This window comes from Diceros bicornis, chromosome 34, assembly GCF_020826845.1.
Source record: "Diceros bicornis minor isolate mBicDic1 chromosome 34, mDicBic1.mat.cur, whole genome shotgun sequence".
In the NCBI taxonomy this organism is placed as follows: Eukaryota; Metazoa; Chordata; class Mammalia; order Perissodactyla; family Rhinocerotidae; genus Diceros; species Diceros bicornis.
Genome location: NC_080773.1, coordinates 38,037,047 through 38,061,022, shown reverse-complemented (window position 1 = coordinate 38,061,022; position 23,976 = coordinate 38,037,047). Strand labels below are relative to the sequence as shown.

General features: G+C 49.4%; 1 protein-coding gene across 3 annotated transcripts; it reads right to left on the bottom strand.

Moving 5' to 3' along the window:
- Positions 1-538: 538 nt before the first annotated feature.
- ZNF8 (zinc finger protein 8) lies at positions 539-13,441 on the bottom strand. Of its 3 annotated transcripts, none has more exons than XM_058530639.1 (5): positions 13,276-13,441; positions 10,399-10,485; positions 7,952-8,078; positions 7,563-7,658; positions 539-2,553 (listed from the first exon to the last, which is right to left on the bottom strand). In XM_058530639.1, exons 1-5 carry the CDS (start codon positions 13,339-13,341, stop codon positions 1,118-1,120), a joined length of 1,812 nt encoding a protein of 603 aa, XP_058386622.1. In that variant the 5' UTR covers positions 13,342-13,441; the 3' UTR covers positions 539-1,117. The 3 variants fall into 3 exon arrangements, with proteins under 3 accessions (XP_058386622.1, XP_058386624.1, XP_058386623.1); XM_058530641.1 differs by lacking the exon at positions 13,276-13,441 and adding an exon at positions 12,774-13,268; XM_058530640.1 differs by lacking the exon at positions 10,399-10,485 and having other exon boundaries at positions 13,276-13,440.
- Positions 13,442-23,976: the final 10,535 nt, after the last annotated feature.

Sequence of the window (23,976 nt, the reverse complement as noted above, 5' to 3'; positions counted from 1 at the left end):
CATCACCGAATGTCTCCTGGGGGCAGAGCCATTCCCGACTGAGAACCTCTGGTGTACAGCAACACTGGCTGTGCTAAGGCAATGGTTTTCCGCAGGAGCTGTGACACCCCCAGGGAATGCTGTGGGACTTCCTGGGGGCTTCTCTGTCATTTGATTTGGGCACGAGTGTGGCTGACGTGTGGGCAGGAGCCAAGCGTGCTCTAATGACTGTGAGGTGCAGAAATGGCCCCTGTATGTGTGAAACAACCTGTTCGTAATATATGAACTGAGATCCTAAGTCAACTTCACATATTAACACAAATTAGGGCCAGCCCCGTGGCTTGGCGGTTAAGTGCGCACGCTCCGCTGCTGGCAGACAGGGTTTGGATCCCGGGAGCGCACCGACGCACCGATTCTCTGGCCATGCTGAGGCCGTGTCCCACATACAGCAACTAGAAAGATGTGCAGCTATGACATACAACTATCTACTGGGGCTTTGGGGGGGAAAAAAATAAATAAATAAAATCTTAAAAAAAAACAAAAAATTAACACAAATTAATTCTTGCATGCTTAGAATTTTATACAGAATCTTCCAGAAATGCAACAGCATTTTGTTCTGTCCAAAACTTTGCAAGAGTTAGTCACCACTTTGGAAAATCACATCCTGTACAGGAAGGCCCCTCACAATATTTCCGTGGCCAACACCAGACCCCGTGTGTCAGATGGCAAGCAAGAGGCAATGCCCGGGATTACTGGGTGTAACAACACACACAGTCCCTTGGAGAAATACTGCACCAACCCAGGACACTTGACTCTGTCATAAATTACTTTCCTTTTATTATCTTTTACAAAACAGGGCTGTATACTGATTTTTTGACATTACACGTGTGTAGGCTACAGTATCTATGAATTCATTTCATGGTAATAGAGGGAACAGACAAAATATCTGTGGTTAAAGGGGCACTGGGCTTGACAGACTCGAGAACCACCATCTCAGGTGTCAGGAAGCACCATGTCCCTAGGACATCAGAGGTCACATTTGGCATGTCTACCCATGTACCCCTTTCCGTGAATACAATATGTGGACTTACCACATTTTTGTACCTGTGGTTCAAAAGTCTTCTGTAGAGTTTCTCCCCTACGTGGATTCTCTGATGTCAAATAATACGGATGTGCCCACGGAAGGCTCTTCCACCCCGATAACGTGCACTGGGTTTTTCTCTTGCATGATTTCGTGGATGTCAAACAGGGCGAGCGCACGACTTGCAGGCTGTCCCGCCTTGGTCTCGCCCCCAGGGTTCTCGCCTGAGTGCAGGTGCTGATGCTGATGCCGGCTGAGGTGCGAGCTCCGGCCAAAGGGCTGCTCACGACGCCGGCTCCGTCCACGGGGCTCCTCTCTGGTGTGAGTTATCTGGTGCCGGATGAGGTGGGAGCTCTGAATGAAACACTTCCCACACTGATTACACCTGAAGGGCCTGTCGCTCCGGGGAGCCCTCTGGCCTGGATTCAAAGGTGGATCGCAGCCCAGGGCTTCTGCCCACTCGTGCTTGGTTAGAGCTGGCGAGTGCTCAAAGATCAGCCTCTGGCGGCACTCGTAGGGCTTCTCCCCAGCGTGCTTCCGCTGATGCTGGGCCAGGGAGGAGCTGTGCCTGAAGCCCTTCCCACAGTGGTTACACTCATAGGGCCTCTCCTCAGTGTGAGTCCTCAGGTGCAGGAACAGGCACGTGGTCCTCGAGAAGGATTTCCCACACACGCTGCAGGTATACGGCTTCTCCCCGGTGTGTGTCCGCTTGTGCCGGCCCAGGGAGGAGTTCTGGTTGAAGGCCCTCCCGCAGTCCTGACACTCGTAGGGCTTCTCTCCGGTGTGAATTCTCCGATGGACAGTGAGGTGTGTGCTATGGCAGAAAGACTTCCCACACTCGGCACACTTATAGGGCTTGTCTCCCGTGTGGATGCGCTCGTGCTGAACCAGGGAGGAGTTCTGGCTGAAGGCTTTCCCGCACTCTTTGCACATATAAGGTCTCTCTCCCGTGTGGATCCTCTTATGCACTGTGAGGTGTGCGTTATGGTTAAAGGACTTCCCGCAGTCCGTGCACTTGTAGGGCTTATCCTGTATCTGGCTACGCGCAAGTTCCAAAACAGGAACGGCCTGACTGGAAGCTCTGCTACAGTCGCTGCTGTCACACGGCTGTCCTCCTGAGTTGCCTGTCTGCTGACTAACTAAGCCTGACTTACACTCTGAGTCTGTAACCTGTGAGTCGTAAGTACAGAAACCTTCTCTCCTAGTTATCTCCAGGAATGGATTTAGGTCTGAACTCAGGACACAGTTTTCTCCAAGTCCGAGACTTTTGTAGCCTCCATCTTCAACTGGTGCTTCCTCGAGGCTAAATTCCAATTGCTTTGAATTCTCCTCAGGTGTCTTTACCTGGCCTTCACATCCCCCGTCTTCCCCTAGTGTGGCGGGACAGGGAACATCCCTCAGGAAGCCTTCCCCTTCCAAGACACCAGATGACTCCTCCTCAGGAAGGCCCTGTTCCTTGGGTGGCACTCGGCCTTCAGGTCCAGGCTCCCAGCCTGAAAGAAAACCGAAGAGCTCTGAGAGGTCCTCGGAAAAAACAGAGAGGCCTATGTCCTACCTACGTGCCCTGCCTCCAGGCAAATCCCAATTCTGCTCTTATGTTGACACCAAGTGCCCCTTCTGCAAACACAGCTTCACTCATTCATTCTTTCAACAAAAATTTCTTAGGCATCTGCCATGGGTCCAGGTAAATCAGGGGCCGGCAAACTACAGCCCCCAAGCTACAAACGGTTTTTATGTTTTTAAAGGGCTGAAGAAATTAGAAGAATATGTGACAGAGACAGGCAGAATTCTAAAGCTGTCAATCAGGCAGTCACCTAGGTAGTGCTGTGAAGAGAGTCTACACGTGACATGAAGGTCACTCACCAGCTGACCTTCAACCTTAAAATAGGGAGAGGATGCTGGATTATCAGGGTGGGCCCAGAGCAATCCTGAACCCTTAAAAGCAGGAGAAGGAGGCAGAAGGGAGAGGCTGGCAGTGCAGAGGGAAACAAGCAGCTTCTCTCGAGGCCGAGAACAGCCCTTGGCTGACAGTCTGCAAGGAAACAGGAACCTCAGTCCTACGACCACGTGGAACTGAATCCTGCCAACAGCCTGAGTGAGCTGCCTCGGATTCTTCCCAAGCCTCCCAATAAGCACCCCCAGCCCAGCTGACACCTTGACTTTGGCCTTGTGAGACCCGGAGCAGACAAAGCAGTGGGTCTGACTGACACAACTGTGAGATCATAAATGTGTGTTGTTTTAAGCAGCAGAGTTCTCGGTAATTTGTTACAGCAGTGACAGAAAACAAATACTGAGATTGCACGCGGCCCGCAAAGCCCAGGTGCTAGGACAAAGCAGTGACCCTGACAGACGGAAGCCCTGCCCTCAGGAGCCAGGGAGGGAGACACTGAACAGAGCAAGGAAGGAGCAGACTTGGGGGGAGACAAGGAGCCCAGTTTAGAAACCCTAAGTTGGACAGGCCAGATTCCCAAGTGGAAGTGCCCACATGTCTTCAGGAAACCGTGGGAGGACCAGCCCCAGTCCCGGAATCCTCCAGAACAAGAATGGCCCCTCAAGCAAGCACAGGCTCTCCCCTCCTTATGGTGCAGTGAAGTGAAGGTGTCTTAGTTTCCCATGGCTGCTGTAGCAACTTACCACAGGCTTAGCACCTAACAACGGCACCCACTTATTTTCTTACAGGTCTGCAAGCCAGAAGTCCTATAATCGAGGTGTCGGTAGGCTGCACTCCCGGAGGATCCAGGAGAGGATCGTTGCCTCGCCATTTCCAGCTTCTCGAGGTACCTGCATTCCTCAGCCCTTTCCTTCACCTCCAGAGCCAGCAGCCTAGCATCTTCAAGTCTGTCTCTGACGTCACATCTCTATTCCTGCCTCCCTCACACAAGGACCGTTGATTATAATGGGCCGCCTGATAATCCAGCAGAACAGGTTCCGGGGATTAGGACGTGGACATCTTTGGGGGCCAGGCTTCCCTGCTCGCCCCTAGCCCTCGGAAGCCCCCTCACCTGCTGGAACTCTGTCCACAGCACACTCTACATATTCATTCACTCAGGATCCATCTCACCACACCAGTTATGTCCACAGCCAGCACCTAGAGCTGACAGGTAGCAGGTACTCAAAAATACAGGCTTCTGACAGAGGGAATGACCAGGAGCTGGGCTAGGGGAGAGGTGCTGGGGGAGCCAAGGCTGGCCGGGTGGCAGGCCCCTGCTCTCGCTCGCCTCTGGCCCCCAAACTGGACTTTCCACCCAGCACCCAGAGGGATCTTATAAAAACACAAGTCAGGGGGCCAGCCCGGTGGCACAAGTGCTTAAGTGTTCGCGCTCCGCTTCGGCGGCCTGGGGTTTGCAGGTTTGGATCCCGGGCGTGTACCGACGCACCGCTTGTCAAGCCATGCTGTGGCGGCGTCCCATATAAAGTAGAGGAAGATGGGCACGGATGTCAGCCCAGGGCCAGTCTTCCTCAGCCAAAAGAGGAGGATTAGCATCGGATGTTAGCTCAGGACTGATCTTCCTCACAAAAAAATAAAAAAATAAAAATACACGAGTCAGTCCACACAAAAACTCGTGCAGGAATGTTCACAGCAGCACTATTAATAAGAGTCAAAAAGTGGAAACAACCCAAATGTCATCAACGGATGAACAGATAAATAAATGTGGTCTGTCCACACAACAGATGTTACTCAGCCATAGAAAGGAATGCAGTACTGATTCGAGCCTCAACATGACTGAATCTTGAAAACACTATACTCATGAAAGAAGCCACACATACAAGGCCACATAGTGTAAGATCCCACCTAAGTGGAATATCCAGAATATGCAAATCCACAGACCAAAACTGGATGAGCCGTTGCCAGAGGCTAGAAGGAACGGGTGACAGGCAGTGATCGCTTTGTGATATTGTCATGTAATTCGAAATATATATTTGGTCTTCATCCTGAGTTCCTAGCACACAGCACCTAAAACCCTTGGAATTTCCTTGGAAACGGGTGAGAAGAACGTCATTTGTGCTTCATAATAAGCCCCCATCAACCATGAGTTTATGCTAATGAGGTGACTCTTGGAGGTCCCTGGGTAGCTTCAGGATGGCAGCTGGTAGCCAGAGGAACCAACCATGTGATTAGGGGGTTGGAACTTTCAGCCCCACCCCTGACCTCTGGCTGTTCATTTGTATCCTTTAAAATATCATTTATAATAAATCAAGAAATTTGTTTCCCTGAGCTCTGTGAGCTGTCCTAACAAATTACTGAACCTGAGGAGGGGTTGTGGGAACCCCCAACTTATAGCCAGTTTGTCAGAAGCCTGGGGAGCCCTGATTGACTGACGTCTGAAGTGGGGTGGTCTTACGGGACTGAGTCCTTAAGCTGTGGGGTCTGTGCCAACCACAAGATAACTGCCAGAACTGGACTGAATCACTGGACACGCAGCTAGTATCTGGAGAGTTGGAGAATTGGTTGTCAGTGTGGAGAAAACCCACACATTCAGTGTCAGAAGTGTTCTGTGGGTAGAAACAAATCATAGTGCTGCTAATGGGTGACTTTTGGGGAGATGCAATGTTCTGGAACTAGACAGTGGTGATGGATAAGCAATCTGTGAATATACTCAAAACCACTGAATTGTACACTTTAAATGGATGAATTCGGGGCCGGCCCTGTGGCGTAGCGGTTAGGTGAGTGTGCTCCACTGCTGGCAGCCCAGGTTCAGATCCCGGGTGCACACTGATGCACCACTTGTCAGGCCATGCTGTGGCGGCGTCCCATATAAAGTAGAGGAAGATGGGCACGGATGTTAGCCCAGGGCCAAGCTTCCTCAGCAAAAAAAATAGGAGGATTGGCAGATGTTAGCTCAGGGCTGATCTTCCTCACAAAAATAAATAAATAAATAAATAAATGGGTGAATTCTATGGCCTGCTCAGACCAAAGGAGCCAGAAGGGGCTGGCCTGGCAGGAGTCAGCTCAGGACCCAGGGGTGCAGGCCAGCAGTGGGGGCTGGAAGCTGTCAGATGTGTGGGCGCTGTAGGCTCCACAGCCCCAGAGGAGACGGTCACCTGTAGTCCTGCATCTGCTGCAGACACACTGCCCACACCAGGGCGACGGGCCACCTCCATGGTGGAGGAACCTGTGATTCCCTGGTGATCAGAAAGCCCGGCAGCAGAAGGCGGGGCCGCAGGTGCTGCTGGTTGGGCATCCCGTGGCCATTAGCCCACTTCTCGAAAAATGTGCTCAGGGTACCAACGCCCCAGCCCTAGGGAAGGGACTGCACCTGCATAAGCCAATTATGACAATCCAGACCCCCTTTCCAGCCTCCCTAGCAGTTGGGGTGAGGGCAGGTGGATGCAACCCAGTCCTGACCAAGGAGACCTCAATGGACAACATCCGAAGTTCTGATAAAACAGGACAAATGTGACTGGCACCATTGTTCCCAATTCCCTCTCCCCCTGCCTGGAACACAGATGTGATGGTCAGAGCTGTGGCAGCCACACCATAATCCCAAGGAAAGGGCAGAAAAATCAGATCCTCAGCCCTGGCATCAGCGGAATGCTGAGCCAGAGCCAGCAGTGGCTGCCTCTGGGTTCCTGCTTTGTGAGAAAAATGACTCTCTCTGAGCTGCTCTACCACAGTTTTCAGGTATTTACAGCTGAACACAATCCTTATTGCTAAGAGAACAGAAAGGTGTGGGGAACCGATTTACAGAATGGGGCAGGCAAGAAGGAAATGGAGAAGATGAAGGGCAAGTTCACACATCAGAAATGGTCCTGTGGAAAGGGCCTGCTGAGAAGGCTGGTGAGAGAGGGAATATGAAAGGGAGGAAGGGGCAGGATTCTGACCCCTGGAGAAGAGGTGGACGGCCTCTGAGAAAGGGGAGCACAGGTGAGGAGGCCATGGAGCGCGGGGAGCACTCCAGGCAGGGGACTAGAGCACAGGGCCCAGACCCCATGTGCAGGGAAGAGCTGACAGGGTGGCCCGAGGCTGCTGTCCTCAGAGGGCCAGCTTTCAAGGTTGGCCTTGGCTAGTTTGGGAACTTGGATTTCGGGAGAGTTCCCACCACCCTAATCGATAAGAGCAGCTCACTGCGCCCAAACCTTTTGGACCAACAATATAGTTTATGGCGAACATCTGCACTCTCCTGGGGGTCTGGAATCGTGGTCTGTGCCAGGCAGGGGGTGCCAACGTGACCAGCCTCCAATAAAAACCCCTGGCAGAGCCTCTAACAAGCTCCCCTGGTAGCCAGCATTTCTCCCGTGTTGTCAACAGCCACTGCTGGGGATGACGCAGCTCGTCTGGGGTGACTCCGCCAGGAGAGGACTTGGGAAGCTTGCGCTTGGCTTCCTCTGCACTTCGCCCCCATCTGCCTTTTCCCTCTGCTGACTCTCCTCTATCCTTTCGCTGTAATCTCTGGGTCGGCAGGTGGTCTCGGGGACCCCAACACACCACCCTTTCCAGGCAGCCTGTCTGCTGTCACTTCCTGGGCTGCCCCTATTGAGGGTCCTGCTCGGAGGGTCTCACCTGGACAGCAGCCCCGGGCAGTTCCTCTCTCCGCCACCCACAGCTCAGCCCCTTGCTCCAGCTGGGAGATGACGTCGGGTTTGGGAAGCTCAGGCCCTGGAAACAGGAAAGACACAGGATGTGGGGTCTGCTCTGGGGAGAAAGAACCAGCCCGGCTCCAGCCCTAGACTCCTGACCACGGGGATGCAGAGACGCCTCCCAACAAGGTGAAGGCTCTGCACTGGGACAAGAACTCCCCTGCCTGCATGTCCCACAGGGAATGAGGACCCAAGGTCCCTAATACCCAGCCCAAGGTCAAGCCCTTACACCTCAGAGGCCCTATGACCCACGACCCACAAAGAATAAGTCACCACAGGAATCTGATCGTCAGCTCGGGAGGTGGGGCTTACCCACAGAGAGCAGGTGACCAAAGGTCTCCAGCATCACGTCCCGGTACAGGGTCCTCTGGGCAGGGCCCAGCTGCCCCCACTCCTCCTGGGTGAAGTCCACAGCCACGTCCCGGAAGGTCACCGGCTCCTGAAACATCACACACACTCTCGATCAGGTGAACCGTCCCCACCAGCACTCTGGGTAACAGGAGGAGGAGTGGGGAAGAAGACGGACAGGCTGGTGTCCTGAAAGAGTGCACGTTCTGAGTGAGGCGAGTCAGGTCTTACCGGGCACCTACTGGGCTGCTGCATGCAGGTGTGAGCTGTACCACGAGGGCACGTGACAGTATCCAGGCAAGATCCAAGCGAATCACAGCTGACCTACAACTGACCTCAGACAGGTGTGGGGGCCACAGGCCAGAGACCAGTTCAAACTGCTGACTCATAGATTTGTGGGCTAAAGAATGGTTACTGTTTTAAGTCATTATGTTTTGGGATAGTTTGTTACACAGCAACAGTTAACTGATACACTAACTAATCCTCTGATTCAAAGCAAGGCCCATCATCCTCCCTGAAAAGAGGGGTGTTCAGTTAGAGTCAGAAACCCACCTGCCTCCAGGGACTGAGCAGGCTCACAAGCCACCGAAGCGGGCCAGCATAAGAGCCAACAAGGGCACTTAACCTGTGAGAGGCGGCACTGCAGGAGACGGGTAATATGTGCTCTGTCTGAAGTGGCAGCCGGGAATCAGAACCATCTGATCATGGGGAAACACAGGCCCCGTGTCATCAGAACTGCCAATCTCTGGTGAGAAGCTAAAAATTAGCTCATGTTTTTATGTGAAAACTTTCAATTTTTATAAGTTGATGCAATATATCTAAAATGTGTCCCACAAATGAAACCCTTCTCTGGGCTGGCTCTGGCCACGGTCGAAAGCTAGATATTTCTGGATCAGAGGTCTGGCTCTGCCACTTCTTTCTCAAGAAGCACAGGGCAGGTATCCACCTCTGCCTCCTTGTTTCCTTGTCTACAAAGAATCACTCCTTGGGAGCTGTGATGGGGATTAAGCGACTGTAAAACACTTCCTACAGGACATGTGAATAGCCACACTCAAAAGAGTAAAGTTGGTCCTGTACCTCAAACCACACATAAAAGTTAACTCAAAATGGATCAAAGGGGGCCGGCCCGGTGGCACAGTGGTTAAGCACACACACTCCGCTGTGGCGGCCCGGGGTTTGCGGGTTCGGATCTCGGGCGCACACTGACGCCCTGCTTGGCAAGCCATGCTGTGGCAGCATCCCATATAAAGTGGAGGAAGATGGGCATGGATGTTAGTCCAGGGCCATTCTTCCTCAGCAAAAAAAAAGAGGAGAATTGGCAGATGTTAGCACAAGCCTGATCTCACAAAAAAAAAAAAAGAGAAAACATAGATAAATATTCATAACCTTAGATTTGGCAAAAGATTCTTAGATATGACAGGAAAAGCACAAGCAACAAAAGAAAAAAATAAATAAATTGGACTTCATCAAAATTAAAAACTTTTGTGCTCCAAAGGACACTATCAAGAAAGTGAAAAGATAACCACATAATGGGAGATAATAATGGCAAATCACATATCTGATAAGAGACTTGTATCTAGAAGATACAAAGAACTCTTACAACTCAATAATAAAGACAACCCCACTAAAATGGGGAAAGGATCTAAACAGATATTTCTTCAAAGAAGATATAAAAGAAAATATACAAACAGTGAATAAGCACATGAAAAGATGTTCAACATCATTAGCCACCAGGGAAATGCAAATCAAAATCACATACTAAATACCTCAATTTTAAAAGGGTATTTTCTTTTAAGAAAAAACACAATTAAAAAATATTAAAGAAATTACAGTATAGTGGCATGTGACTCTGACAAAAACCGTGCAGGAAACACGCAGAACCCTTTGGTTGGAAATAGAGGTCTCTACTCCCATCCCTGTATCCTCACCTCCCAATCAGAAGGTCCTCCAACCCTGACACCTGCTCCCTGTGCCTCCTGCCCCCACCCATCACCACCCACGGAGCACGGGTTGCCAGTGACAGCCTAGGCCCTGGGTCCACATGTACTGGTCCACCCAGGCCATGGGACCTCTCAGTGTCATCGCATGAATCCTTCAGGTCTCCTCCTGGAATTCTAGCAAGAGCCTACTCCTTGCTGCTCCACCTCAGACCAGACCCCTGCAGCCCTCCTCCTGCTCTGCACTGTGGGGGCCTGGAGGGATGGGCTATGACAGACCCCTCTCCTCCACACTCTCTCCCACAGTGGACTGGCACCCTAGCCTCAACCAGCATCCCAGTCACTGGGCCCCCCGTCCCCCTCCCAGTGCCTTAGCTCTCAGTATCGCTCCTACCCCCATCCCTCAGATGCCTGAATGGTTTTTCTCAAACCCATGCTATTACTGCTTAAAACACTTGAATGGCTCCTTCTCACCTTTGAATACAGGATGACCCCTTTCATCCTGGCTATGGTTGGCTGGATAATGGCCCCCAAAGATATCTGGATGCTAGTTCCTAGAACCTGTGAATGTTACCATAAATGGCAAAAAGGACTGTGTGGATGTGATTAAAGATTTTAAGATGGGGAGAGTACCCTGGATTATCCAGGTGGGCCCTAAGTGCAATCACAACTGTCCTTCTAAGGGGAAGGTAGAGTGAGATTTAACTATGAAGGCAGAAAGCAATGTGACTTTTTTTTTTTTTTTAAGATTTTATTTACTTATTTTCCCCCCAAAGCCCCAGTAGATAGTTGTATGTCGTAGTTGCACATCCTTCTAGTTGCTGTACGTGGGACGCGGCCTCAGCACGGCCGGAGAAGCAGTACGTCAGTTCACGCCTGGGATCCGAACCCGGGCCACCAGCAGCGGAGCGCGTGCACTCAACCACTAAGCCACGGGGCCGGCCTGGCAATGTGACTTCTAAAGCAAGATGCTATGCTGCTGGCTTTGAAGATGGACAAAGGGCCATGAGCCAAGGAATGCAAAGATTATAGCTCACATAGTTGGAAAAGGCAGCAAATAGATTCTCCCCTAGAGCACTGACAGGAAGGCTGGCTCTGCCCACACCTTGATTTCAGCCCAGTGACACTGATTTCAGACTTCTGACCTCCAGAACTGTAAGAATAAATGTGTATTGTTCTAAGACACCAAGTTTGAGGTAATCTGTTAGAGCAGCACAGGAAGCTAATACACTGAACCTAAAGCCCTCCACTTCTGGTCCTCGCCTGCTGTGGTGGCCGGCCTTCAAGACGGCCCCCCGTGATCCCCTGCCCTTGTGTAGTCCCCTCCTATTCTGAGCAGGTTTGACTTGTGTAACCAATAGGATACTATGGAAAAGACAGTGTGAATTCTGACCCAAGTCACAAAAGGCATTGTGGTTTCTACCTTGCCCTCTCCTGGATCACTCGCTCTGTGGGAAGCCTGATGCCACGCTGTGAGGACACCCAAGCAGCTCCACAGAGAGGCCCACGTGGGGGAAACTGAGGCCAACTGTCATGTGAGTGAGCCATCTTGGAGGTGGATCCTCCAGCCCCAGTAAAGTCTCAGGTGACAACAGTCCAGGCTGACATCCTGACTGTAACCTCATGAGGCCAGGCCAGAACCACCAGCTAAGTCACTCCGGGATTCCTATCACCAGAAACTGTGAGATAATATTTATTACTGTTTTAGGCCTCTGAGTTTTTGGGTTATTTGTTACACAGCAACAGACAACTAATACACTTCCTCTTAAGCCTCTCTTACTGCTGACAAAGACTCTCTCCTTGAATAAACTTTATTCTGGCTCTTCTGAACCTTCTTTTTATTTATTTATTTATTTATTTTCCCCCCAAAGCTCCAGTAGATAGTTGCATGTCATAGCTGCACATCCTTCTAGTTGCTGTATGTGGGACGCAGCCTCAGCATGGCCGGAGAAGCAGTGCGTGGGTGCGTACCCGGGACCCGAACCTGGGCTGCCAGCAGCAGAGCGCACGCACTTAACCACTAAGCCACCGGGCCGGCCCATGAACCTTCTTCTCAACTAGGCCTTGACCTTTAGGCTTCCGCACCCATTTTTCCATCACCCAATTTTACCAAAAATCTGTCAAGTCAGTTTAGCCAGAATCCCCACCCTCCATACCTGATCATTCTTGATATCCTTTCTAAGCCCTCATCCCCCACAATCCTCCAGGTAATATCTTACACTTGGCCTGCTTCAGCTAGAATCCCATTAGGTCAGTTTAGCAAGAATTACCTGCCCCCCACACTATAAATCCCCACTTTTCCTTGTTGTATTTGGAATTGAGCCCAGTTTTATACTGAGGTCTCTTTGCCCCTTATTGCTGAATAAAATCTGGTTTTACTGCTTCAACTACTGTTCAGCTCTGGTTTTCTTTGACACTGCTCACTCCCTGCCCCACCCCCATCCACAGCAAAAGCAAACTACAGTGTGGGTGCATTTCATGAAAATCTGCAATAACACACATCTGAAAACGTGTAAATCTAAGATTAACAATAGTTTAGCTTTGCGTACCAAATCTGAAATAACGCAACCCCCACCCCCCCACCCCCGCAAACAACAACAAAAAAGACAAGAAGTACATAATTTCAAAGATGCCGAGCTTCGCGAATGATGAATTATTTTTGGTTCCTGCCACGTGGAGACACCTCTGGAGAACACAGGCAGCGGCCACACTGTCTAGAGTTGCTGGAGCTTCCCAGATGGCCTTGCAAGCACTGACCGCCCTGGACTGCGGTTCCCACGGCCCCGCGTGGGGGTACCCGGGTAGTCGTTCCCGCCCCACTAACGCGGTGCGTGGTGACCCGTCCTTACCTCCCGGGGTTGTGCCTCGCCCCCAGGCAAGGGGTCTTGCAGGGCGGGGCTCTCGGTGGGGGTCTGCCGACTCCGTACATTACGGTATCTCTACTCCATGACACTTGCTATCTCCGCGCCCGGCCGACGCTATGGTTACTATTACCGTCATCACGGTGGTCGGCCTTTGCGGCGGGGGAGGGGCATTGGCGGGAGCGGGGCCACCCTATCCTCGGGAACGACCCTAAGCTGCATCCGAGAACGGCGGGGGAGTGGGGGGGGGGGGGCCGGTACCAGCGGAGCATGCGCACTCGGGGACCAGAGGGCCAGGGTTCGAATCCCGACTCCACCCCTCAGCATCCGGGCCAGTCGGCGCGCCCGGACTGCGCCTGTTTCCCCGTGTGTAAAGGGGTATAAGGTCCGTGCCCTGCTCACCGTGCGCTACGAGGGTTAAGGGTCACTATCTGCGGGAGACGCTTGGCCCGGGGCCCGCTGCCATCGTTGTTATTATTACTATTGTTACCTGAAGCCGTTCCGCCGGCAGCCCTGTAGCCATCGCCAATGCCGCCGCTCCCTCCTCGGGGTCCATCCTGGAACAACAAGTCGAGGACAGGCGCCCGAGACGACCCTAAACCCGACAGCCTCCCCCGCCACAAAACCCGCTGGACTCACCGCCTGCAGAACAATGGCGGCCGCGCAGGAGACGCTGCGACTACAACTCCCAGAAGGCCGTGCGGCGTGCCGCAGCGCCCGGCCAATGGAAGCCTTCGTTCGTCGAGCCTTCTACCAATGGGAGCCTCCGCTCGCTTGTTCTTCAGCCAATGGAGGCGAGCTGGCTGTCGGCCAATGGGGGCGCTCAGGCCGCTGGCCCGGGCAAGGCGGTCCTGGCTGGGTGGGGCCGGACGCGACTGCGGCTGCGATGCTCCGCGGGCGGCAGGTAACCTGCGCTTCCGTCCCCGAAAAGGGCGTGCGGCGGGTTCCGAGGGGACCCGGATGGTAGGAGATCGTCTTCCCAGCCTCGCACTTGAGGGTCCGCGTCAGCACGACGCGGCGGCGCGTTGATGGCGGGCAGGCGGACAGCGTCCGGCAGCCTCTGCCCGCGCGTCCACCTCAGAATGCGCTCTGTCTACACTGGAGTGGGAGCCGCTGTCTCTGCCCCCGCATCCACCTCAGAATGCAGGTCTGTCTACACCGGAGTGGGGGCCGCAGCCTCTGCCCCCTCATCCACCTCAGAATGCGGTCTGTCTACACCGGAGTGGGGGCCGAGCCTCTGCCCCCTCATCCACCTCAGAATGCGGTCTGTCTACACCGGAGTGGGGGCCGAGCTTCTGTCCCGGCATCCACTTCAGAATGCCGTCGGTCCGCGCTGGAGTGGGGGCCCGGGCTTGAAACCCCGGGGCCTGCGCCTCCCAGCTGGACATGCACAGGGGCAGGCCTGGGGCTTCCCTGTTTTACTCTGCCATTGCACCTAAAGCATATTTCTATGCACCGAAATTGCATGAACATTTAACATTCGTTAATGTATTAGATTTTGGAGGGCTAGTGACGGAAGGGGGCATGGAGGGTTTCCGAGAGCTGATCACGCTCTGTTTCTCAATTTGTGCTGTTCCCTTTGCAGTGTCTCATTTCTGTGGGTCTGTTAGAGGCCATTAAAAAGTTTATTTAAAGAGATGAAGGAGGAGCCGGCCCTGTGGCGTAGCGGTTAAGTGTGCGCGCTCCGCTTCGGCGTCCCGTTGGCAGAATCGGATCCTGGGCGCGGACCTAAGCACCGCTGGTCAAGCCATGCTGTGGCGGTGTCCCATATAAAGTAGAGGAAATGGGCACGAATGTTAGCTCAGGGCCAATCTTCCTCAGCAAAAAAAAAAAAAAGGGGAGGGGGAGGAAAAAGCAGATGTTCACCAGGATGCAGTTGAGCCATAACAAATATTTGATCATTTACTGTGTGCTAGGAACAGGGCACACGGCAAGGGAGTGAACAGAGATACTCTCCTAACCACCTCCCCGCCCCACGTATGGTGTAGAGGAGGAGACAGACGATAAATCACCAACGTGATAAAGGGGTGGACGACAGTCGTCACTGGTAGGGATGGAGCAGCTGGCTATGTCCACACTCTCCCATCCCTGCCCTCTCTTCTCTGCCTCTCTCTTCCTCCCCTACAGTCCAGCAACTGCTCTGCTCTCTGCTGGGCATGTCCTCTGTCACCCTGTGCAGGACCCTCCCCACAGAGTCAGCAGTACCAGGAGGAGCATATGTCAGGCGTGTTCACTCACCTGAGCAGGTGGCAGCAGCTGCTGTGGGAACCGTGGATCACCCAGCCTCCAGGAGACCAAATCTGGCCTCTACTGGGAGCCCAATGAAATTTCCAGACAGTATTCCCTTCTTTGTGGGCAGAGAAGGTCCCGGGAGGGTATATCGCTTTCCCCTTAGCAGCAGTCCCCCAGAGGGTGGAGAAGGTCTGAGGTTGGGGTTGCGGGGTAGATCTATTATCTTCTCCTTAGGAGCAGCCTGTGTATTTATTCTGGATTCAGTCACTGGGCTCAACTTTCCTCCTGGTTCTAATGATGCTGAATCTTTGATGCATGATGTTTCCCTATTGTTTTAATTTTTTCTTTCCTACTACTTGTAGTTTTGTTTTCTCCTTGATTGTATTATAGGGTTTTGTCTATTGCAGTAGTTCTCAAAGTGTGGGCCAGGGAAACCATGGGGGTTCCTGAGACTGTCTCTGAGTCAGTGAGTTCCAGACCACTTTTTTTTCCCACTCTCATTTTCTCACAAATGTACAGTAGAGTTTTCTGGTTGAGTAATATTGCAATAGATTGAAGGTGTTAAAGATAAACAAAGCTGGATATTAGTTAAAGTGGTGAAAACAGATTTTATTCAGTAACTGCTGACAGTAAGGAAAAGAGCTGAGCTCCATTTGAGTTTGTGCAGAGGTAACTGGGCATTTTAAAGGGAGAATGAGGGAATCGGAAGCAGGAGAGAGTGGGGGCTTGTGAAAAATTACAAAAGGTTGGTCAGTGTAAATATGATTAGGCCAGCTGTGTCTGCTAGCCGGCAATTATCAAAGTCAGGATTCTATTCTCCCACAGAGACTGGAGACAGAGCCCCTCTCCTTCCTGATGATTATGTTTCAAAGGAATGGCTTTCAGGTCCCTGAGAAAGACACTTCTGAGTTGTAGGAGACACATAGACATCTCAAAGGGACAGAGAAAGGATTCACAATTCTAAGCCCTGTTTAGTAAATGCTCTCAGAAAGGGAGGTCAGGGGCCTATTCTCAGGTGTTGGCTAGAACAGCAAATTCTCCTGGCAGCATTTCTCAAGCAGGCATTTTAATAGGAGGCTGGGGTCTTCCTAGGAACACAGCCTCATGCTTCTAGAAGGCATGCTAGAGTTTGGTCGTCTCTTAGTACAGAGGTTCGGACTGAGTTCTTATGTGCTGAGAGTTCTACAATTCTCAAAGGCACAAGGAGCTATGGAAATCCAGCTGCCCTCAGTCAAGCCAGACATTAAAAAGATTTGAAAAAATATAATGCCACTAATCACCATTTTTTTTTTTTTTTTGGAAAATGTAGTTACTTTCCATAAAGTAGGTTTTATTTATTTATTTATTTTTTAATTTTATTTATTTATTTATTTTCCCCCCAAAGCCCCAGTAGATAGTTGTATGTCATAGCTGCACATCCTTCTAGTTGCTGTATGTGGGACACGGCCTCAGCATGGCTGGAGAAGCGGTGCGTCGGTGCGCTCCCGGAATCAGAACCCGGGCTGCCAGCAGCGGAGCACGCGCACTTAACCCCTAAGCCACGGGGCCGGCCCCATAAAGTAGGTTTTAAAAAATAAAAGTTGTATTAGTTTCTCAGGGCTGCCGGAACAAAGTACCACAAACTAGGTGGCTTAAACAACAGAAATTTATTGTCTCACAGTTATGGAGGCTAGAAGTCCAAGATCAAGGTTTTGACAATGTTTGTTCCTTTTGAGGGCCGTGAAAGGGAGAGACTCTGCCCTATCCATCTTTCTTAGCTTCTGGTGGTTTGCTGGCAATCTTTGGTGTCCCTTGATTGTAGATCTCTGTCTTCATCTTCACATGACTTCTCCCTGTGTGCGTGTCTGTCTCCAAATTTCCCCTTTTTATAAGGACACCAGTCATATTGTAGCAGGGCTCACCTTAGTGACCTCTTCTTAACTTAATTACCTCTACAGAGACCCTACCTCAAAATAAGGTCATATTTTGAGGTATGGGTTTAGGACGTCAATATGTAAATTTCCAGGGGACACAATTCAACCCATAACATGTGCTAACATATAATGTACTTATTTTTATAAATTAAATTAATAAAATATTAATTTTTTTGTTTTAATTGCTAATATGGCAAATATTCACAGATAGGACCTACATAAACAAAAACTGTTTGGGATCCTCAATGATTTTTAAGACTGTGAAGGGGTCTTGAGACTAAAAAGCTTGAGACACACTTGTCTATAGTATAGGCTTTTTTTTAAAAGGAAGCTTTGATAATAATTTTGTATGTATTCCTATGGTTTTGACATGGAGTATTTTAATTTTTTTATCTAAACAAATTTAGATGATTATTTTCCTCTTTGACCAAATAGCTTTTGGATGACATTTTTAAATATCCAGATTTTAAATATCCCAGATTAAATATCATCTGGGAAGTAGATATCTGGGATGGGAATCAGTGCAAGTTTCCTAAAGGAAGGTCTCTTTTATGGATAAACATAAGAAATGTCTCTCGTCCATTTCATTTTGAATGCTGGTCACAATTGAGCTCTTTCTCTCAATTATTAATTTGTAATTTTGTTGCACTGTTAGAGAATTTGGTGATGAGATTTTAGTTTTTAGGATGGATGACCCAGTGGATGATCAGGGTCCGGGGACATCTGAGGAGGTGATTTCTCTTTAAACATAAATCTTCAATAAGAATCTGCTGCTTCAAGCTCATTATTGTATTACTAAAAGTTTGCATGTCCTTTTTTGTGTGTGTACTTGGTCTTTTGCTGCTTAAATGTAATCTTCCATGTTCGATGGGATCAGGACCCCATGGGAATCAGCCTAGGTCATGTGCCTAACACTGGGCCAATGAGCGTGACTTGAGAGGATTGGAGAGCTATGATTGGTTCAGCCTGGGTCACATGCACAGTTCTGGGCCAGAGGGTATGGCTATGGAGATGGGGGACTCTGGCCCAGCTTGGGTCATGTGCCCAGCTTCTGGGCTCATCTGGGAAGTAGATCTCTGGGATGGGAATCCGTGCAAGTTTCCTAAAGGAAAGGTCTCTTTTATGGATAAACATAAGAAATGTCTCTCCTCCATTTCATTTTGAATGCTGGTCACAAACCACAGTGGTATTAGCTGGATCTGTGACTTTGTCACCAAGAGAATTCACACATTTTCGTATCACAGAACAGTATTGCAGATATCTTGAAATACCATGTGACTCATCACTACTCCAAAATTATGGTAGTTACTAGGGTGACTACTAAATTGCAGCATTTAATGCATTAGTAAGGGAGCTCTCATATTATTGTAATGGTTTCTTTTTAATTTATTTTGATAACTGTATTTCAATATAATTGGCTTCCTTGGTAATCTTGTGCATTTTATGTCATGCGTTTACAAACACAATTCTGAGAAGGGGTCTGCAGGCTTCACCAGATTGTCGAAGGGTTGTATGGCACAAAAAGCATTAAGAGTCTCTGTGGGAGGCAGCCCTGATGGCCTAGTGATTGAAGTTTGGCACACTCTGCTTTGGCAGCCCCAGTTTGGTTCCTGGACGCAGAACCACACCACTTGTCTGTCAGTAGCCATGCTGTGGCGGTGGCTCATGTAGAAGTAGAAGGACTTCCAACTAGAATACATACAACTATGTACTGGGGCTTTTGGCAGGGAGAAAAAAAAGAGAGGAAGATTGGCAACTTCCCAGTTCCCAGTGACTCTTTCCCAGCAAAAAAAAAAAAAACAAAACAAAACAGGAAAAAGAAAACAAAAAAGAGTCTCTGTGGGATGCCCCTGGAGGACAGCTGTTCCTCTTTCCCTCTGGAACCTCTGTCCTAAGCTGAGAAATCAACTTCTTTTTTACTGTTGGAGCCATTTCACTTTGGGTCTATTTGTTATATAAGCATAGCCTACCTTGACTCAAAGCCAATAGGAAAACTGTGGAGAATTCCAACTCTACCTCTAAGCCACCTCAAATGGAGAAAATGGAGAATGTAGCATGTTCTGAGATAGACAGTAATGCTTGATGTTACACAATGTGGTCAGCCCAGTGGACAGGTGGGAGACCTCTTGCACACCTTCATCCAGTCTCAAGAGCTCACTCTGCTTTCATCTGCATCTTTCTTTTGAAAATCCCTTTAAAGCATCTTCACACTATTTCTCTATATGCTTAAAAATCCACTCTCTGAGGAGGGGGCGTGTGAGTGGAGGCCTGAAGGAGACCCTTCAGGGAGGGAGCCATGGAGATATTTAGGGAGACAGTGTCCCAGGCAGAGATCACAGCAAGTGCAAGCCTCAGATGCTCAAAGAACACACTTGCACAGCTCTCTTGTGAGACTTAAAAGAAATAAAGGCATATGCCATGGTTTTCCCTGACCTTGGATAACAATCTAAACTGGGCAGCTCCACCTTGATGCCCCTTGAGCACCTCAGTATAACCTGTCCAAAAGCACACATATTGTCCTTGCTTGCTCCTTCATGTCGCCTCAGCCTACTGAGTCGTCTGTATCATAAGTTGAGTGTCACCCTAGATTCCTCTTTATTACTCCTGGTCACTGAGGCTCCGTGGTGGATTAAAGATGGCCCAAAATTCTTTGTCACTGTTCCCACTGAGAGGCGGAATTTATTTTCCCTCCCCTTGACTCTGGGCTGACCCTGACAGATTATCCAATAAAATGCGGCAGAAGTGATGATGTGACTTCTCAGGCTGTATCTTAAGAAGCTTTGCAGATTCTGCCTGTGTCTCCTGGAATGCTCATTCTAGGGAGATTCCCTCTTAGAACCCAGCCACCATGCTGGGAGGAGCCCAAGCCAGGTGAAGGGGTCTAATGTGAGCTCTCCAGTCAACAGTCCCAGCTGAGCTCGAAGCTGGCAGCCAGCATCAACTGCCAGTGTGCGAGTGTGCCATCTTGGATGCTGAGCCTTCAGATGCCTCCAGCCCCGGCTGCCTCTAACTGAAACTGCATGAGAGGCCCTAAGTGAGAAGAACCACCCAGCTGATGCCAGTCAACTTATATAGAACGGTGAGAAATTAAAGAAGTCATTGTTTTAAACCGCCATGTTTGGGATGTTTGTTACACAGTATCAGAAAAGTGAAACTGGCTTGTGGATTTTTAGCTCCTAAAAGTCTCTCCTTCTTGCTCTTTCCTATTTCCTCTACACAGGCCTTTGTTCAGGCCCTCATCATTGTTTTTATAAAGGTAAAAATTGTGTTTTTGAACAAGTAATACATTCCCATGGTTAGAAATTCATAAGGTACAATGGGTATCTTGTGAGATTTCCCTCTCTCCCTTGACTCCCACCACCAATTTCCCTCCTTCATGGGTAACTATTTTTAGTTTCTTGTGTGTCCTGGGTATTTCATGCGTTCACAAGTAAATATGTATAAATATTTTTCACCCTTTTACACAAGTGGTGGCTACCACACATTGAATTTTATCTTGCTTTTATTCATTTAATAATTTTCTGGAAATCTTTCTATACAAGCATATTGAACCCTTCTTTTTATTATTATTATTATTATTATTATTATTATTATTATTATTTTGGTGAGGAAGATTAGCCCTGAGCTAACAACTGTGGTTAATCCTCCTCTTTTTGCTGAGGAAGACTGGCCCTGGGCTAACATCCATGCCCATCTTCCTCTACTTTATATGTGGGACGCCTGCCATAGCACGGCTTGATAAGCGGTGCATAGGTCCTCACCCAGGATCCAAACCTGTGAACCCCAGGCCACCAAAGCAGAGCATGCGAACTTAACCACTACGCAACGGGGCTGGCCCCTCCCTGCATTTATTATTTTTAACAGCTTTACTGAGACATTAGTCACAATTCATCTATTTAAAGTGGGACCCAACTAGAGCATAGAGACTTTCTGGGGCCAAAAAAATGACTTTCAAGTTAAGAACCTCAGTAGACAAACTGGGACAGAGGAGGGTCTCTGTTGAGAACCACAGAAGAAATAGCTCACGACAGAACAAAAATATAAAGAGACGGGGATCTTGATGGAAAAGATGAGACCTGGTAGACAGATCCAGAAGACCTCATGGGCAAATAATGGGGACTCCAGATGGAGAAAGGGGAACAGAGGAAGAAGCTATTCATCAAAGCAATCACTGAGCAAAGTTTTTTTGTCCCCCAGAAGCCCCCAGTGCATAGTTGTATATCCCAGTTGTAGGTCATTCTAGTTCTTCTATGTGGGACACCGCCTCAACATGGCTTGATGAGTGGTGAGTAGCTCCACGCCTGGGATCCGATCTGGCGAACCCTGGGCCGCCAGAGCAGAATGCGCTAACTTAACTGCTGGACCACTGGGGCCGGCCCCGAGGAAACTTTTCTGATGTGACGAAAATCCTTGTCAGTCCATGGAAAGGGCTCACTGTGTTCCCGGCAGGAGATATGTATTAACCTATTTGAAAACCTATTTGGTCACAAATGTGTGTGTGTGTTTTATGAGTGTATGAATGTAAGTATTGTGACGCTTATGTCAAGCTTGTTAATCTTTGCTTCATGGTGAATCACTGCTTCCTCAGCCATTTTTCTGAGAGAAATATGTTAGAGTTTGCCCAAATGACTGTAGATTTATCCATTTTCCTAGTATTTCTTTTTTTTTTTTAATTTATTTATTTTTCCCCCAAAGCCCCAGTAGATAGTTGTATGTCATAGCTGCACATCCTTCTAGTTGGTGTATGTGGGACGCGGCCTCAGCAGCGGTGTGTCCGTGCGCGCCCAGGATCCGAACCCGGGCCGCCAGTAGCGGAGCGCGCGCACTTAACCGCTGAGCCACGGGGCCGGCCCATTTTCCTAGTATTTCTACCGGTTTTCAGTTGGACTATTTCTAATGGTTCATATAATATTTTATAAAATATCCCAGTGCAAAACAGAGAGGGTTATTGTGTCAAGTGGTCTGAAACCTTGTAAAGTTCTTCATATCCAGACAAGTCCCTTTCCAAACTCTGCCCCTCGACACTTCTCCATCGGTGTGTCTCCCTCACCAACCCCTGACATAAGGCTTTACAATTTTAATACAATCTTTGCAAAGCCACTGGGCAAGGAACAGTGACTCACCTTTTAAGTTCTTATTTCCTTAATCACCTAGGTTAGATCTACATACCTACTGCTAGGCCATGTTTGAGTCATTTCGTCTAAGGACTTTGGTTTGTCTTAGCGTTACTTTTGCCAGCTAGTTTCAGACCATTTGCCTACCACAGATCATTCTATGTTTGTTCAGTCAGCATTTATCGGGTACCCTCTCTGCTCTGGATTCTCTGGGGCAGACCCCCTTGGGCCCTCTGCCTGGCAGCCAGGAACAGCTCCCTTGTCTCCCATCTCATGGGAGAAAGCTGCTGGGTTGCTCTGATCATCTTCCTTGGGAGCTCAGCACAGATGGGGCCAAGCACCAGGAGAACCACCGGGGGAGGTGACCTTGCAGGGATTGAGCGTTTCCGAGGGCAGGCTGCAGGGTGACTGGAACCCCCCAACTAGCAGAGAAAGGCTCCTGCTAAGTGGCCAGACGTAAAGTCCTCAAATTTGGATCGACAGATAGGCTATTTTCCACCTGGGATGGCTGGGTGTGTGGCCTCAGTGTGCAGCAGGCAAAGGGTGATCTCTCCTTACTTGCTCTGAGCCCAGCATGTGGGAAGGGTTTCCACGTGTGCAGGAGACACAAAAGCCACCACTGAGCTATCTGCATCTTCTCAGCTCCAACTGGAGGGCCTCTCTCCACATGCTCTACTCCCCCTCCCACCTCTGAGAACACAGCTGGGCACAGTTCTGTCATTTGGAGCGACATTTTTCCCTCTAAAGATCCTAGTTCCAGCCTGGACTTGGCCACTAACTCACTCTGTGTCCCTGAAAACCCCCTCACAGGATGACTGCTTGGTCCCAGCCTGTGCAGTAGGAAATGGCACCTGGGGAACATTCCTCATCTAAAGGGAGGGGACTGAGGAACAAAGAGGTGAGTATAAGTGTCCTAGGCCACACAGCACCTTGAGGAAAACTTGATGAATGACTAGTGGGTCCATAATCTTGTCCAAACTCTTCTGATTCCCCCCCAAATCTGCTCCTGTTTCCTCCATCATCCCTCCAGTGCTCAAGTAAAGAAATACAATGAAATAAAATAAAAATAAAAAACTGTTCTTCAACATTTCTTCATTGAACAAAGAATGGCCATTATGTACCAGGAACTGTTAGTGGTGAAGATGACAAAGTTGCTACCTTCATGAGCTGACATTTTTTGTGTGTTTGGGCAGTGGGAGCGGCGGGGTTATAGAGTAAATAAAAGTTCCAGAGTAACTTGCAGAGTAAATAAAAGTTTCAGCTGGTAAACTGGACTCACACGTTATCAAGAATGTTTAATATGTAAATTTGCATATTATGTTCAGGGAAGTTATAAAAGAAAAAAATGGAGCATCATTTTTTTGTTCTCTTATCAAGACACTGTGGCATTTAAGCTAAGCCTGGACTTAGTGGTTAAGTGCGCGCGCTCCGCTGCTGGCAGCCCGGGTTCGGATCCTGGGCGCGCACCGACGCACCACTTCTCCAGCCATGCTGAGGCTGCGTCCCACATACAGCAACTGGAAGGATGTGCAGCTATGACATACAACTATCTACTGGGGCTTTGGGGGAAAAATAAATAAACAAATAAAATTATAAGCTAAGCCTGGAGCAGTCCAAATGGGATTCAAGTCTGGAGGTGGAATCCCACAAGATGGAATCACGGAAAGGAACATCAAGACAGGTGTGATATGTTCCAGAAAACCAATCTCAAGCAAGAACTATATGAACCATGTGCTTTATCCACTTGTGTAGCCAGAGCTGCAGTTTAAACAGTTTAATGGAACAGGTACTGTGAATACTGCTAACTGTATTCATGTTTGAAGAGGTATGAAAGCTTGTGCAAAAAGGATTAACACAGCAGGCCTGAGGCTGTGAGTTTTAGAAGGTCCTGTTTGCAGGGCTGGCCCTTGGCTGGCATCTGGGAACTTGGCT

What these genes read in the sequence shown, in the direction of transcription:
- ZNF8 (XM_058530639.1), bottom strand. Translation starts at nt 13,341, where the DNA reads ATGGACCCCGAGGAGGGAGCGGCGGCATTGGCGATGGCTACAGGGCTG. An exon ending in TGCCGGCGGAACGGCTTCAG is followed by an intron (nt 10,486 to 13,275) that starts GTAACAATAGTA and finishes TAACATTCACAG; the next exon opens with GTTCTAGGAACTAGCATCCA. An exon ending in TGCCCGGGGCTGCTGTCCAG is followed by an intron (nt 2,554 to 7,562) that starts GTGAGACCCTCC and finishes GTTTTCTTTCAG; the next exon opens with GCTGGGAGCCTGGACCTGAA.